The following is a 14,807-nucleotide window of genomic DNA, read 5'->3' as shown; positions in this document are numbered from 1 at the left end:
ATATTTTTCAAAACAGAGTAAAATACTAGACTGTTTGTTTTCACCTACCATAACCAAAAATATTATTTAATTTTGGAACACTGCAATTTTTATGATTTATTATACATAAAAAAAAAATTAATAAAAGAAAGAAAGAAAAATTTAGTAGCAGTTTACTTAATATTCCTCGAAATTAGATTATTATAACAAAATTGAAAAATGAAAAAATATATATAAGCACTGCTTGACCGAAAATTGTTATTGATATCACAAATCAAACTATGTAATTAGATGAAGCAAACAACTTCACTTGATTAAAACCAAACAAAAGCTGACCATTCCCATTTATATGCAGCTGACACAGTTGAACCGTGTCCATATGACCATAATAAATTATCAATAATGACCAATATGACATAACCCCCTGTGAGAGGGGAAGCAGGTGCTTGTTTACGTCAAGTGCCCCTTGTGGAAATGGTACTGCTTTGGTCGGCAGGCCCATGGTGCTTATACACACTTGAACTGTATAGCAACAGAGCTGGTAGCCATTCAGTGTCCATTCACGGTGATTTCTGTACATTTCAGCCTTTCTTTGTTTCAGAACAAACTCTTTACTTTTCGCCAACCAGTTCAAGTAGGAGAATTTATGAATATGATTTTAATGAAGAAAACTAAAATGCACCATGCATGAAATTTCAAAAGTTTGCATAGAAAAAGCCGATTGTGCCCATGGTCTAAGTCATGCAAACACGGCATTGTGTTCACACGCTGCGCCTCAGAAGCACAAACAATCAGAAGAATGGTGCACCTTTCTAATCACAACATCTCCTTTATGCAGGTAGCAAACCTCAGTGTTGATTCAAAACAATTTTGTGAAATGAGCATAAAGTGAAATGTGTTTGGCGTGAAACCAAGATCATTGTTCTGTATATTAACCAGACGTCTGAAAAACAGGTTGTTAGAAGTTCAGAAACAGCAATGAGACATGACGGGAGATGACGATGAAACTAACCATTTCTGATAAACACAGCTTCCAATATGGATAATAAGAAGGAACAGGAACTGAAAAAGAACTTGGATTATTTGTGTAAACATTTGATTACTTCAGATGACTTCTACAGTGCCTGTAACAACGATGGTCTCTGTGATTATGCCACGAAACGATTTATCAAGGTGAGGGCTATGTCCAAACACAACAAAATGGCTTCCAGTAGAAGCTAACCAGTGCATTGTATGTTCTTACCTGTAAGAAGTAAAGAGAAAAGATCTAGTTTTTTCCTTACCATTTGAATACAGAAAATATTTTTAAAAAATATCGTGACAAAAAATATTTTGGTAAAGTTCACACAGAAATTACTGATGAGCTCCCATACCTCTGTCTACATCTTAAATTTAATACAAACTTTAAATATTTTTTCAATGGTGAGCAACCCATATTTCATTATTATTCATTTTTATTGCCTTCAATTTAAATATTTTATATCTAATAATTATCTTGAATGGCAAAGGGGGCAGATTTTGTATCAAACTTAATTGAGTTTTGTGAATGGTTAACATTATACAACTTACACAAGTTTCAATACAATAAAATTAGAGATAAACACAAGAGGTTCATATAGGTGACAGATTTCAATAAATTTCATTTGAAACAAGTGAAAAAATCCAAAAAATTCATTTTGATTTTCTCCTGAATGAAAAAACACTGAATTCCACAAAATTAGTTTAATTGAATTTTATTCAAATATAATTTATCCTGTATGAAATTGACTATTTCTGGTTTGTCAATCCAATGAGATAGAGTGGGTCCATTCTAGTGTCACCACTCAATCCAATGAGATAGAGTGGGTCCATTCTAGTGTCACCACTCAATCCAATGAGATAGAGTGGGTCCATTCTAGTGTCACCACTCAATCCAATGAGATAGAGTGGGTCCATTCTAGTGTCACCACTCAATGCAATGAAATGGAGGTGTCTTTTAGAGTCATGCTCAATGAAACTTTTGTCAGGATGTTCAAATCAAACAGGAATTTTAATTTGTGTACACATGCATCAAAGGTTTTCATTCATATATATATATAACTAGAGATTATTATCAAGAGGGCAAACAGTTTAGTTTTTGTTTGTAAAGAGAAGCTTATAAAAATTAACAAGATTTTACTCTGGTTTATATCTATTAACATCATTTTAAAAACTTTTCACTGTCAAGATTAAAAAAATGAAAATAAATTAAAACAATATTAATTAGCATTCAATATAAATTTAAAAATAATTCACATAAAAAAGAATGATAGAAATTTGATATAAATCATTCAAAACTTCCACTGACTATTTTCAATATTAATCTTCATATCATATAAAAAAACATTAATATAAAAACTGTAAAGACAGGAGTGTTTTTGAACTGATGAAGCCTGGCAATCTGATTTGTTATTACAGGTTTTCAAAAAAATATTTTAGGTTAATTACTGTACTTACTAAATTCAGTTTTATAAGAAACATCCAAGGAGCACCGTTTTACAACAAACATCTTCAAAATAAATCAGTTTGACTAAAAAGTACCTTGGCCAATTTGTAAGCTTTATCTTTAAAACAGGAACTGGTATACAAAAAGAAAGAAAAAATTTCAGATGAGTGGATATTTTAACCTAATATGCATATCTCCATTACCAACCAGCAAACTGTGACATATTCCCAGTGTATCTGAGAAAATGAAGACGGAAGATTCCAGGCGGAATGCATTTATAAATGATAAGATACCTGAAGCAATATGAATAGACTATTTCATAGTCATTTTTCATGGTACAATTAGTTTTCTGCTTTCTTATTAACACTTAAATCAACATCAAACGTAAGTCAAACCACAGGGCAGTTTCACATCTAAGAGTTTGATTTTACATGAATCAATACCAAAGGCAGTTCAATGAGGAGATAAAGCTCTCCAACTAAGTGCAACGACATTCCCTCTAACGGTGGTTACAATTTTCCCATGGGTAGTTTTGTCTCCAAAAACATGTCAAGGTAACAAACACTGTTCTTTTCTAAAGGTAAACCTTGTTGAGGTTGCGCCCAGCGTTCGGGTCATTTGCCAATGCATAGTTAAGGTCACTGGCGTAAGCAAGTGCAATTGAAAAGCTAAAGAAAGTTTGTTTTAAGTTAAGTCACCCAAGTTCACAACGGTGTTTTTGATGTGCTAGTCAGGTGGTTGGCACCAGGCCATGACTGTATGCAAATTTTTTGTTTAGTTTTGCCAAAAGACAGCAGCAAGAAGAGAATATACTGTATTTGCATTTCCCTCTTTTACCGCGGTGCTTTAGGCCGACTTAGAGCCTACCCATTGGACTGAACATCAGAAGTCACTTTATCTTTGTACCGTTTATTTACTTTGCCTCCTCTCTAAGTGCAACAGTCATGTTTGCAGTTAGATTAGAATAGAGCCAATTACATTTAGAAATGTATTAGTGGCGAGCATCACAAAGCCTGTCAAATATGAAACACAATAGCCTATAACAATATTTTTGTAATGAATGGGTGTTACTTTTTATATCAAGGATTTTTGAATCACATCAATATAATCATTTCACTTAAAACTAAGCACAATTTCTACAAGAAAATCCCAAACAATTAAATTTACTAAATTAAACACACCTGTTTGGAATACTTTTTTTTAAAACAATTATTCTAATTCAAAGATATGGTACATACTGTAAGTAAATGACAATGATCCAAACTAAAACCCAATTCTAGTATTACTACAATGTTGAAGATATCAATCTTTCACAAACTTCATCATTTTCTCTTGAGATAAAGGTCTATTCCAACTGCATTCTGCATGAAAGATTAATTCAAATGTGTCCTTTTAAGCCAGTCTTAAATAAAATAAAAAAAACTGTGGAACGGATAACTATCATAAAGCAGTGGTTTCAAACTTGGATAGACCAGTGTATTCCATACAATATTTTGGATGTATTGTTATGCCCATAATAAGCCAGGGAAAAGTAGTGACCCAATGGGCCAAGTCAATAGAAATAGGAGCAATTGTATCAGTCTGCATATTTAATGAATTATATTCAAACACCTGCAAAGATCAGACTTTCACTATAAAAGCAAACATACCGCACAAGAAAGCCCTTGGGAGACTGTTAATAACTGAGAGTGAATGTAATCAGTGGCAGTTAATCTAAATCATTGCTGAGACAACAATGGGGCCTTCAGCTAACACGACCAGAGAAAAGGTTGTCAAGACGACGACCAAATCCAAGCGGAATCTGTCTGGAGCGTTCATCTCACAATGCATTCCCGCTGGAAAGCTGCCGTTACATCACATTAGATGAAATCATGAAATCAATAAGACAGGCTTTCCTGTTATCTTCATTGATTTTTTAGATGAGTGATTCATGCAGAATATCAGATGTATCAAAATGTCAAAAGTGAATAAAACAAGCTTTGTGAAAATCTCCATGTCTAATATCAACTATCAGCGTCAATCTTCCAATTCAGTGGTGTTTGGCAGACCGTGTTCTAAAATCAAATAGATGACTTAATAAATATTTTTAAAAATAAGTCATATATTGTAAGTTTATCATTAGCCATGACTGAGATGGCACTTTCACAAGCAATTTGTTCAATTATTGACAAAATGCATCTCTCAATCAAATACCAACTATCAGAGCAAGTCTACAAATTCATTGCTGATTGGCAGACTGCAGTCTTAAGTAAAATAGATGACTTTATAAATAACTTTTTACATAAGTCATAATTTTATCAGCAGCAATGATTGTGGTGCTACTTTCACTGGCAACTTTATCAATTGATGGCAAAATATATCTCTCAGTCAAATACCATCTGTCAGAGCAAATTTACAACTTCAGTGGTGATTGGCACACTAAAGTCTAAAGTGAAATAGATGACTTTATAAATAACTTATTACATAAGTCATAAGTTTATCAGCAATAATGATTGAGGTGCTATTTTTACTGGCAATGTTGTCAATAACTGGCAAAATAAATCTCTAAGGCTGTATTCCCAGGGCTTTTAGATCGATCTATCCCCGCGGGGAGTCCCACTAGATTACTGTCAGATAATCCAGCTTAAATGTCCGTCGCACCTACTACAAGCTGTAAGGGGGTAATTAACTTTCGTGTCCGCTCGGCTGACAACTATTTAGCGTGAACCCCCAGGGAGTTAGGTCGATCTAAAGTAGATCGATCTAATCTATAGAAATGGGGTCTAAGTCAAATACCAAAACAAATCTACAAATCACTGGTGATTGGCAGACAGAAAGTAAAATAGATTTCTATAACTTTTACAAGCAATCCTACATATTCAACTGCTAACAAAATATATCTTCATTTCTTTACGTAATTATGACAATATGGGTCTTAACTGCAACAATTCTGGCCATTCTTTAGGAGAATGCCAAGAGCCAGGTTCAGGAGATTGCCACCTTCCTACACAGCATGGTGCCACTGGGAGGGGTGGGGCTCACCAAGCTGGTCACCGTCATCAAGAATACCCAGCAGGACTCGGAGCAACACCTCAGGCAGATGAACTCCGAATTTCTCACAGAAGGTAGGAAATTATTCTTCAAAAAAATTCTCTGTTCTTTAATTCACTAAAAATTATTTTGTTGCAATATATTGAAGTGATAAATGGTGCAAATAGTGTTTCAATTAGACCAAAATTTAGCTTCAAAGTTTCGCATTTTCTAAAATGAGGATAGTATATTTGTAAAGCAGAATTATTAAAGTAGATGCCTTGGAAGTTAATTTTCTATGTCATTTATTTTATCATTTAAATTTTATTATTATTATAATTATTATTATTATTATTATTATTACACTAAGTATCTCTTCATTTTAGCATGGGAGCGCCATCAGACAGTCATCATCAGGATCCTGCTAAGCATACAGTTACGGGAAGTAGAGGCACGACTTTCAAACAACATGACAACAGCAGTTACACTTCACACATCAGAATCTGGAGATGATAAAAAGCTAGATGAGAAAGCCTTCAAAAAACAAGAAATGGTACTAAGGCAGAAGATCAAAATGCAAGAAGAAATGATACGCCGACAGTACAAAGAAATAGCCAAAAGTAAAGAGGATGCCTCAAATTTCAAAGAGGAGATAGAGAGCTTGAAAGTACTTTTAGTACAGACTGCTGCCAAAATCCCACCCCCTCCGCCACCAGAGCCCGAACCTGAGCCAGAGCCAGAGGTACCTGATTCTGAGCCTGAAATGACAGTTGAAATGCAACCTGAGCCAGAACCAGAGCCAGTTATAGAACCAGAGCCAGAGCCAGAGCCTCAGCCTGAATATGCAGATGCAGAAGTCGGGACAGAATATGTCCAAACTTCAGAATCTGAAGTCCAGACTGAGGAAATCATAAAGGAATTCAACAGTGTGCAATCACAAACCACTGCAAAGTTTGTGGAGATTGACAAACTTCAAAAACAAATAGATGCTCTAACAAAGAAAATAATTCTTATCAAAAACCAAGAACTGCCTTTCAGACCAAAACCTGAGGCAGCTAATAGGTTCCCTATTGCAGCTCTTCCTGGCAGAAGTTTTGAAATGCCAAGCCAAGAGCAACATGCACAACTGGGGAATCTAGGTAGCCATACTGACAGACCTAATCTCATCCAGTCCAACAACAAAATGAGACAAGCTAAATCAGCCCATCCAGTCCGATCCAAGCCGTTCTTACCCCTGTGTACACCCCAAACAACAGAGAGACACAAAATGACCCGCAGAGTTTCAGAAATAGGTGCTGTGATTTCCCTGGAGAAATTCACTTTTAATTTTCCACCTGGTGCAATGAAAACAGAGGCAACTGTGGGCACTGCTGAATACCAACCCACCATGTTGCAAGTTGAGGAGCTGGCGCATGGAGAGATGTTTGATCAGATCAGACCTGGACGGCGATTCACTATTAGCAGCAATCCTGACACTGAAGTTAAAGAAATCATAGTAACCACAACAATTCCTTCCAATCCAGAGTTTGCTCAATCCCAAAACGAGTCACTAGTCTTGCACAAGTCCAGGAACAGAAGACGGCGAATGTCTGACGGTGATATCGAACCATTTGAGGATGTGACAGACAAGTGCCATTCACAAATGTCAGATTCTAACAAAGTTGAATATACCATCCAAGACTTTGGTGACTACCAGGAGTACTGGGTGGTCCAAATGGAAAAAGACAAAGAGACCATTCGTAAGCTCAGAAAGAAATTGAAAAACCTGAGAAACCTTGGTGTGTGTATGTGTGACTTCTCTGCATTCCTGCCACAGGAGATTCCTGTGCGCACCCTGACAATAGTCTGCTCAAACCAGGAAGTAGAAAAGATGGCGCCACTGTTAAGGAAGTACCACCAGGCTCTGCTGAACTGTGGTTACCAAGCTGGCAGGCTCTGCCTCCATCATGAAGATGCCCTCATTTTCAAGGATGACAACAACGCAGAACTGTTATATTGTAACATAGACATGCAGCGTGTCCGAGGCAAAGGGCAGGAGTTTAAGGTGACCCTAGAAAAGGGAATCTTGCCAAAATCTATCCAAATTGACCGAGTGACGAATGGAACGCAGATGACAGCAGCTGTGTTGGAAATTGCTACAAACAAGCGATCTTTCCATGGTAGATCCAGTACAACTTAGCAGTGTCAATTCAACTGATAGCCCAAATGTAGAGCTGAGCTAATTATCTCCACTTAAATTAGTAAAATATGAAATAACATGAAGTAGAGACGCACATGTTGATAGATTAGTTTGATAAATTGATGGTCTAGGGTATTTGTTTGATAAATTAATGGTCTAGGGCATTAAATGTGAAATCTTGCTCACTGCAGTGACTGAAAGTCACAGTAAAAAGGGTGCTATATGTGATCCATTCCAATTATTGATCTCTAAATTGTGTCTGGTGTTTGAGTGTTTATTTATGTGACCATGAGCCACAACATGATGGGAAATTCTTTTAGAATATGTCATTTATATCTTAAATTTTGTCAAATGTTTATTTGTGTATATTAACAACCATGTGTCTCACTGGGGAGGGAAAAAATGATAACAGATGCAATTAGGGTTATTTATTTTACACACAGTGGAAATAGGCTAGCCATTCAGTTTTTACCTTGAATATGCTATCCTGCTGCTGGGCTGTTATCCCAATGTCTCCCATTGCCTCCCTCGTCTGTCTCCAACTTTGTTGGTCTTCTGTTTAATAATTATTAGAAATAACAGTTAGACTAGAATCAGATGACTAACCATTTAAACAGTTCTATCTGACAGTAACAAGGAATATCTGAATAACATTTAGTTTGAGCTGAGTACGCATGAATATGCATATCTCATTTAAGACTGACTGATATTTTTATACGAAATAGTGGAAAGGAAAAATTATCAGACACAAAAACAAAAGACCAGTTTTTTAAATATTATGATATTATAATATTAAATATAAAGTGTTTAGCTATGTATAGCCATGGGGACAAATCACCTGTGCATGCGTCATGATTTGTAATCATTTTAAACAAGGAGTCCTTGTGTCCGAGCCATTCTTCCTTCTCCACATCATTTCCCCCATTTAACATCTGAAATATAGTACATGACATTAGTATCCTGTTCACTTCTTGTAATGTAGGCATTCCTCTCATTGTGAGTGTCCTGTAATGTACTAAAATGTGTGTGTACAATATTGAATTCCATTTTCATTGCTGTAGAAATGCATTTTCTTTAGATTTTATTTATTTGACATTGGAGTTGTTGAATTTATTACAGTAGTTTAGTTCAGTTTATCATTTTTTTCTTGTTTTTTCCCCATAATTGTCCATCAACTTTGGTTAGACCATGTATATTACTCATGCTCAATTGTGTGCTATATATTTAACATAACATTGTGCTGAAACAGTTTTTTATTAACAATTTTACATTGGAATATTAATATGAGTAGGTTTAGTGTTAATTTAATGTTTAGTTTGTTTCACATTAACAGTTTCTGGAAATCATTTATGTTTGACAAGTGAGAATTTTTTCACAGCCCTAAGTAAGTACATGTATGTGCAATTCTCTATACTGTCAAGTATGCTTTGTGGCCATTTACCCATCTGCTTTGGCAAAGGGTGCCCACTTTACCATTTTATTTATTTAAAGAATAACTTCTGTGTTCAGAGCTGTGTTCAAGTTTCAAGTGTATTATACTATGTAATGCCTTTCAAACTGATTGCTAGGCTGAAAATAAATAAACAATAAAAATCCAAACACTGCTTATTTGTTATTTTGAAAATAAATAGGATTGTGCATGATGTGCTTCATAAAAATTATTCAAAGCACTGAGAAGTCTTGTAAACAACCATTACCTGATAAAATATGTGGAAATTCCTCTCATTTTCTGCCTGATGAACAACTCTAGTTTTCTCCAAGAGATATGTTTGGATGGAAGCACCAAGAATCTGACCATTCCTGGAAAATTAATATTAAATATCTATCTAAAGCATATACAGTAACCCACCATAAATTTTCTTAATATTTTTTGAAGATTTAATTTATCACTTAAAATCTAAGATACACAGATAAACCTTGAATGGGAAGCAGAAAAACGGCTCATTTTAAGTAATGCTTGTATTTTAAGTAATTCATGCTTGACATAATACCCCATTAAAAACTAAAATTTTAAGTGAGAATTAAAACTGTGTCAAGTACAGTAGCTTCCAATCTGTCCCTCAAATTACCTCTGAAACTGTAACTGGATGTATTTTCCAAACCGCGAGCTGTTGCTGTTCCTGCTGGTGCTTGCATTTCCTAAAATAATAATAATAATGTTTATTCGCAACTAAAATAGTTGGATTGTACAATATATAAGATATAAAGTAAAATTTAAAAAATGTGAATAAGACTCATAAAATGTTTAATTAAAAGTGTTAAATAGACAAAAAAAATTTTAAAACTAATATAACGAATTTTTATGAAAATATATGCTGTTCCATTCAATACTTCTTATCTTACCAAATGCTTCTAAAATTGGATTGGAATCTAAGATCCTGCTTTCAATTCTTGTTCCAGTATCACTGAAAATAGAAGTGGTAAATAAATATCACAATTTGTGTTCATATATTTGAAACAGTAATTGACATACTTTCATGAATAGTTATCTTTATGTTGACATTAAACACAAATTATTATCTACATAAGCATAACCAAAACTGCCAGGTTTCCTAAACTCATTTTCATTTTAAAATCTCCATCAGTGATTTCAATTTCAGTGATTTTTTAACCCCAAATTAAAAATCCTGTTGAAATCTACTTAATATATGTTTACATTCAGTACTTACCCAGCATTGGAGTTGGATATACTGGTCAGGTATTTCATCAGGTGTTTGGCAGTGACAGTCTAAAACAATGCAAAATAATGATGCTATTAATGAAAATTCAAAGTTGTAGTGTCTAAGTCTAATAAGGTATTAGAAGCAATATCATAAAATATAACTGTATTTTCTGGTATTAATATAAATTTATAAAAATAAACAGATGATTTTCAAATAACTTGCTTTGTGTGACATTTTTATGATGGGAAAAGTTCTCTTTAGTCGAATACCCCAAAACAACCAAATTGACAATTTTTCATAATTGCACAGCATTTATTGTTGTATCATAAACCAATAGTGACATGCAGATTATTTCTCTTGGTGAAAAAAAAACCCAACTCAGTATCTCCCAGTACAATTATCACCATCACACCTATCGCATCTGGAGTACATTTCTCCTGTGAGCCTATCTCTGCAGAAAATAGTATCTGGATCACTACCGTCACATCTACCACAACCATTGCCACTTCTCTATTACTCTACTCTATGTTATTCTTTCTCTCTCTCTTATTTTCACAATCCAATTAAAACCATCCCAGCCTCAAATGCAACTGCTGATATTGTGAAACTATATATACTTATAATGTCAGCTTAGAGAGCAATAAATAAGTGACACACAAAACATGTTGATTTTATACTGGTATATAAAGGACTGTAATTCAACAGTACTTATAAGAGAATACAACTATAAAAACATTCCTACAAAATATCTGTTAGCTTTTATGGGTTGCTATGCTGCATTTAGTCATCTTTGCATCTAGTCTCTTACTGTAGCTGACCCCACCTCCTATAGATCTCATGTGATTTCCATCACTTCTGTCTCTCCTACGGGGCTGTAGCAAAAGTCTGAAAGTTCATTGGTCCAAATGTTCATAACAGACACCTTCGGACCAATTAATTAAAAAACTGATGAAAATGTTACCACTTTTTGGAACCAATGAACCTTTGGACCTTCTCAAGACGTCCCCTCTTCTACCACAGCATGTACTCACCTTTCCAGAGCCACTCTCTCCGCTGACTATGACACTCTGGTTCATTCTCCCCACTTGTTGCCTCATGTGACTGTAGGCTTCCTGGGCTATGGCAAACACATGGGGGGATAACACCTAAAAGATTAACAAACCCCAAGTCACAGACATAAAACCAAATTTTAACAGCATAGGCCCCATTCAGAATAGGGGACTAACTAGTCCGAGGGTCAAATATGGTCAACCCACTTTGCAGAACACTTCCCCATGGAATATCTATTCAATGTCTTTTAGTGAATTAGATGGAAAGCTTTGTAGTGGGTCGCCATATTTGACCCTTGGACTAGTTAGTCCCCTATTCTGAATGTGGCCATAGTCAGACACAATCTTGAATGTATCAATTACTTAATCAAACATATTCAATGCAATCTACAGCATCTTTATTTCAATTCCATACAATCAAGTTGGATTAGTGCTTGTACATGCAAAACTGAAGGTTTGTTTTAGCAATGTTCAATATTAATTGATATTTCAATATCATTTAGCCGTCTAATTATTATGAATACCTTCCTCTGTCCATGTAACTGGTGGTAGCGGTCAATGACTTCTTTTTTATATAATGAAGGGACATCCTTGAAAGGATTAATGGCCACCAAGGTGACCCCTGCCCTTGTGTAAAACACATCTTGTTGGTATCTTTTCTTCAAACACTGGAACACTGGATTAAAAAAAAAACACCGTTAATTTATACATCACAACAGTGTGTGTGTGTGCATGTATGCGTACATGTGCATGTATGCATATATGTGTGTGTGAGCTTACTTGTGTACACAGTCAGGATTCCCCCTATGGTAAACTAGAAACTATAACAGGTTCCATGGGTTTTAGTTGTCTATCTTCAACCATATCTGCTTCAACATCTTTAAATGTATGTACATGCCTTTGAGTAAACATACCTGAGGCACAGGTAAGTGGAGTTAACAGAGTGAGATCCTCTGTGGAACCATAATCACATTCATTTCTCAATGCAATATCCTTATGTTTTACCCATTGTTCCTGTAAAAATGAAAGAAATGAAATTTTTTTATAAAATGTCAATTCCAATATTTCTATTGTCATGAAGTGAAAGCTGCTTGTGGGGAAATAACTTTTTTTAACCAAATCAATAATACAGTGATGAAAAAAACATCATTATCCATTCTCATATAAATGCAAGATTTTCATATATTAATCATCACATATTAAATTCCCCTTTAAGACAAACAATAGATTTCCTACAAGAATACTCTCGTGTGCTGATCAATAATTGCAACAAAGGAAGTACTAAGCCAAATTTTAGTGTAAGCTGACACCCACATTTTCAATAAAAAGTAAAATCTGGACAGTTCTGTACACACTGCGATTGCTTGGTACAAAATTGAGAAATGTTCAATGAAAACAGCTGCAATTCTCAAGAAACATGGCACAGCTAGAAAAGAACAGCATGGTTCTCAAGAATGCTTTTCCAATTTTGAATAGAAATATCTAATCAAGTTCCTTTTCAAAGTAGAAGCAACAACTGACCAGCAAGACACAGACAGGAATAGAGTCAGAAGAATATACATCACTAAGCATGTGATTGAAACTTTCTGAATGCTTTTTGAGCTAACGCTATTAGTCTGACTACCTCAGGGATTTTAGGCCTAATCATCCAATCTTAAGTCATGAATACACTTTTGAAAGTGCATTTATTCTAAGAACTAAGGACCTTTTGGTTTGTACCTGTGCTGCCCACTGAAACAGCACTTTGAATCATCATAAAAAGATGGTATGAATAAGCGAGGACTGATGAGGCTTCAAGACTAATGTGCATGTGTTCAGGTGCTTCTTAATGCTGTAGTGGTCTCAAAAATACTGAGAAGAACTGAAACAATTTTAGCCTGGATAATAAGTTCAGCAGTGTGAAGAAAGCAGTATATAATCAAGATGTGATAAATGTCTGATTATGACATGGCTGCCAGTACAAGTTTTTCAGAAAGAAATGACAGTCTTACTCATACTGAAATACATGCCCCATCACAGGAAGCTAGAGCTACAAAATTGAAACAAATCGCTCTAGCTAAAGTTCCGCAGAATAAGAAGAAACTCCTTAAGATTGTGATGCAGCTTGAACAACAGATAAAAACCAGAGAAACAAAGTCAGATCATTCCAAAATGCAGTTTCTCACAGTCCCTAGGGAAATACATGGCGCTGGAAAGAAATCATCTTGCAGTGAATCACACTGCGACAGTCCACCTACCTTTTCCTTGGAAAAGAGGGACAGCTCACCGCCTGGTCCAGAAGACACCAGTGAGAGTTGCAAAGATGACACACATTTAGGTCGACATAAAAGTGTCTGTTGTAATGTTCTGTAAAACTGCCATGTTACCATCAACCTAAGATCTGTTTATTAGATCTTAGCATCAACTTAACTGACTATGGACAACTCCAGCCAGAAAAAAGATCCAGATCCCACCAATATACTTGACTTATAATATTAAGTGAGATTCAACAATATTTTATTCATAATATACATTTTATGCCTCCATCTAATAACATACCTTTCCTGAAGGAAGAGTTACAAGGATGTTTTCTCCTTCAATCCCAGAGACAGTGCCCTCTGTCCAGATATCTACATCATGGTGGACAAACACCAGCATTCCCTGGAACAATAGACATGTGTGATTGCATTAACAGGGGCGGATCCAGAGATATTTTCTGACAGTCTTCCAAAATATCTCTGATGATCCATCCTCATTTTTGACCGTCTTCCGACAGAAAAAGTTAAATATCCGTCTATGTAAACTTGAAAATCTGACCGTCTTCCGGAAGACCCAGAAGACGACCTAAATCTGCCCCTGATTAATGCTGCTTTGGATGGATATATCAAGACAGACTCACTGAGGCAGAGTGATTTTTAACCAAATTTGGCAGAAAATCTAGTTATTTTTTCTTTTTGACAAATTCATTATTGATTGTTTCTAAATTTTTGTCATAAATGATCCAGGCATTTACATCCAGGCAAAACATTACCAACATGAACATCTTTAAAAAGCTTTAAACAAGAAAACTGAAATTCCTATGGTATAACCTTGTAAGTCTTGTAAGTCTACATACCAAAATGAGAACTATATTATTGAGTGCTGAGTATTGATAGTTAACTTGCTCAAGGGGTGCATATTAGTAAGCCTACAATTTGAGCCTAATTGCTGCTATTTAATATATAAATGTACCTGCTTAAATACAGACTGGTCATCTTTTCCATTTCCATTATAACTACTCTGAAATATAAAAAATAGTACATTTTATCAAATGTATCTACTGAGTATGCAGCAGCTGCTGTCAAAAGAACATGCTTGTAACATGTACTAGCACAAAAATTCATGTATCAGAACTGTCAACAGGAGTGCTAACGCATGAATTTTCGTGCTAAACATGTACCTGTGCAGACCAACTCAGTTATTTGATTCATTCAATAGAACACAAT

The 14,807-nt window shown here is 35.1% G+C and overlaps 2 protein-coding genes across 2 annotated transcripts in view; one reads left to right on the top strand and one right to left on the bottom strand.

The window, feature by feature from the left end:
• Positions 1 to 14,807, bottom strand: part of LOC106172100 (unconventional myosin-XIX-like) — a 38,224-nt gene that overhangs the window by 22,624 nt on the left and 793 nt on the right. The window contains exons 2-12 of the mRNA XM_087001696.1: positions 14,554 to 14,601; positions 13,882 to 13,983; positions 12,258 to 12,357; positions 11,868 to 12,019; positions 11,326 to 11,439; positions 10,301 to 10,359; positions 9,975 to 10,036; positions 9,701 to 9,770; positions 9,329 to 9,431; positions 8,470 to 8,563; positions 8,104 to 8,186 (exon numbers count right to left, since the gene is read on the bottom strand). Of these exons, the coding sequence (XP_086857822.1) occupies positions 8,104 to 8,186; positions 8,470 to 8,563; positions 9,329 to 9,431; positions 9,701 to 9,770; positions 9,975 to 10,036; positions 10,301 to 10,359; positions 11,326 to 11,439; positions 11,868 to 12,019; positions 12,258 to 12,357; positions 13,882 to 13,983; positions 14,554 to 14,601 (987 nt within the window). The remainder of the gene's footprint in view (positions 1 to 8,103; positions 8,187 to 8,469; positions 8,564 to 9,328; positions 9,432 to 9,700; positions 9,771 to 9,974; positions 10,037 to 10,300; positions 10,360 to 11,325; positions 11,440 to 11,867; positions 12,020 to 12,257; positions 12,358 to 13,881; positions 13,984 to 14,553; positions 14,602 to 14,807) is intronic.
• LOC106150738 (uncharacterized) lies at positions 216 to 9,230 on the top strand. Its single transcript, XM_013523722.3, has 3 exons — positions 216 to 1,152; positions 5,388 to 5,547; positions 5,839 to 9,230. Exons 1-3 carry the CDS (start codon positions 1,018 to 1,020, stop codon positions 7,629 to 7,631), a joined length of 2,088 nt encoding a protein of 695 aa, XP_013379176.2. The 5' UTR covers positions 216 to 1,017; the 3' UTR covers positions 7,632 to 9,230.

Source organism: Lingula anatina, chromosome 1 (assembly GCF_051362555.1).
Source record: "Lingula anatina isolate TDL-2025a chromosome 1, LinAna3.0, whole genome shotgun sequence".
Lineage (NCBI taxonomy): Eukaryota > Metazoa > Brachiopoda > Lingulata > Lingulida > Lingulidae > Lingula > Lingula anatina.
This window is presented reverse-complemented; position numbering and strand designations above follow the sequence as displayed.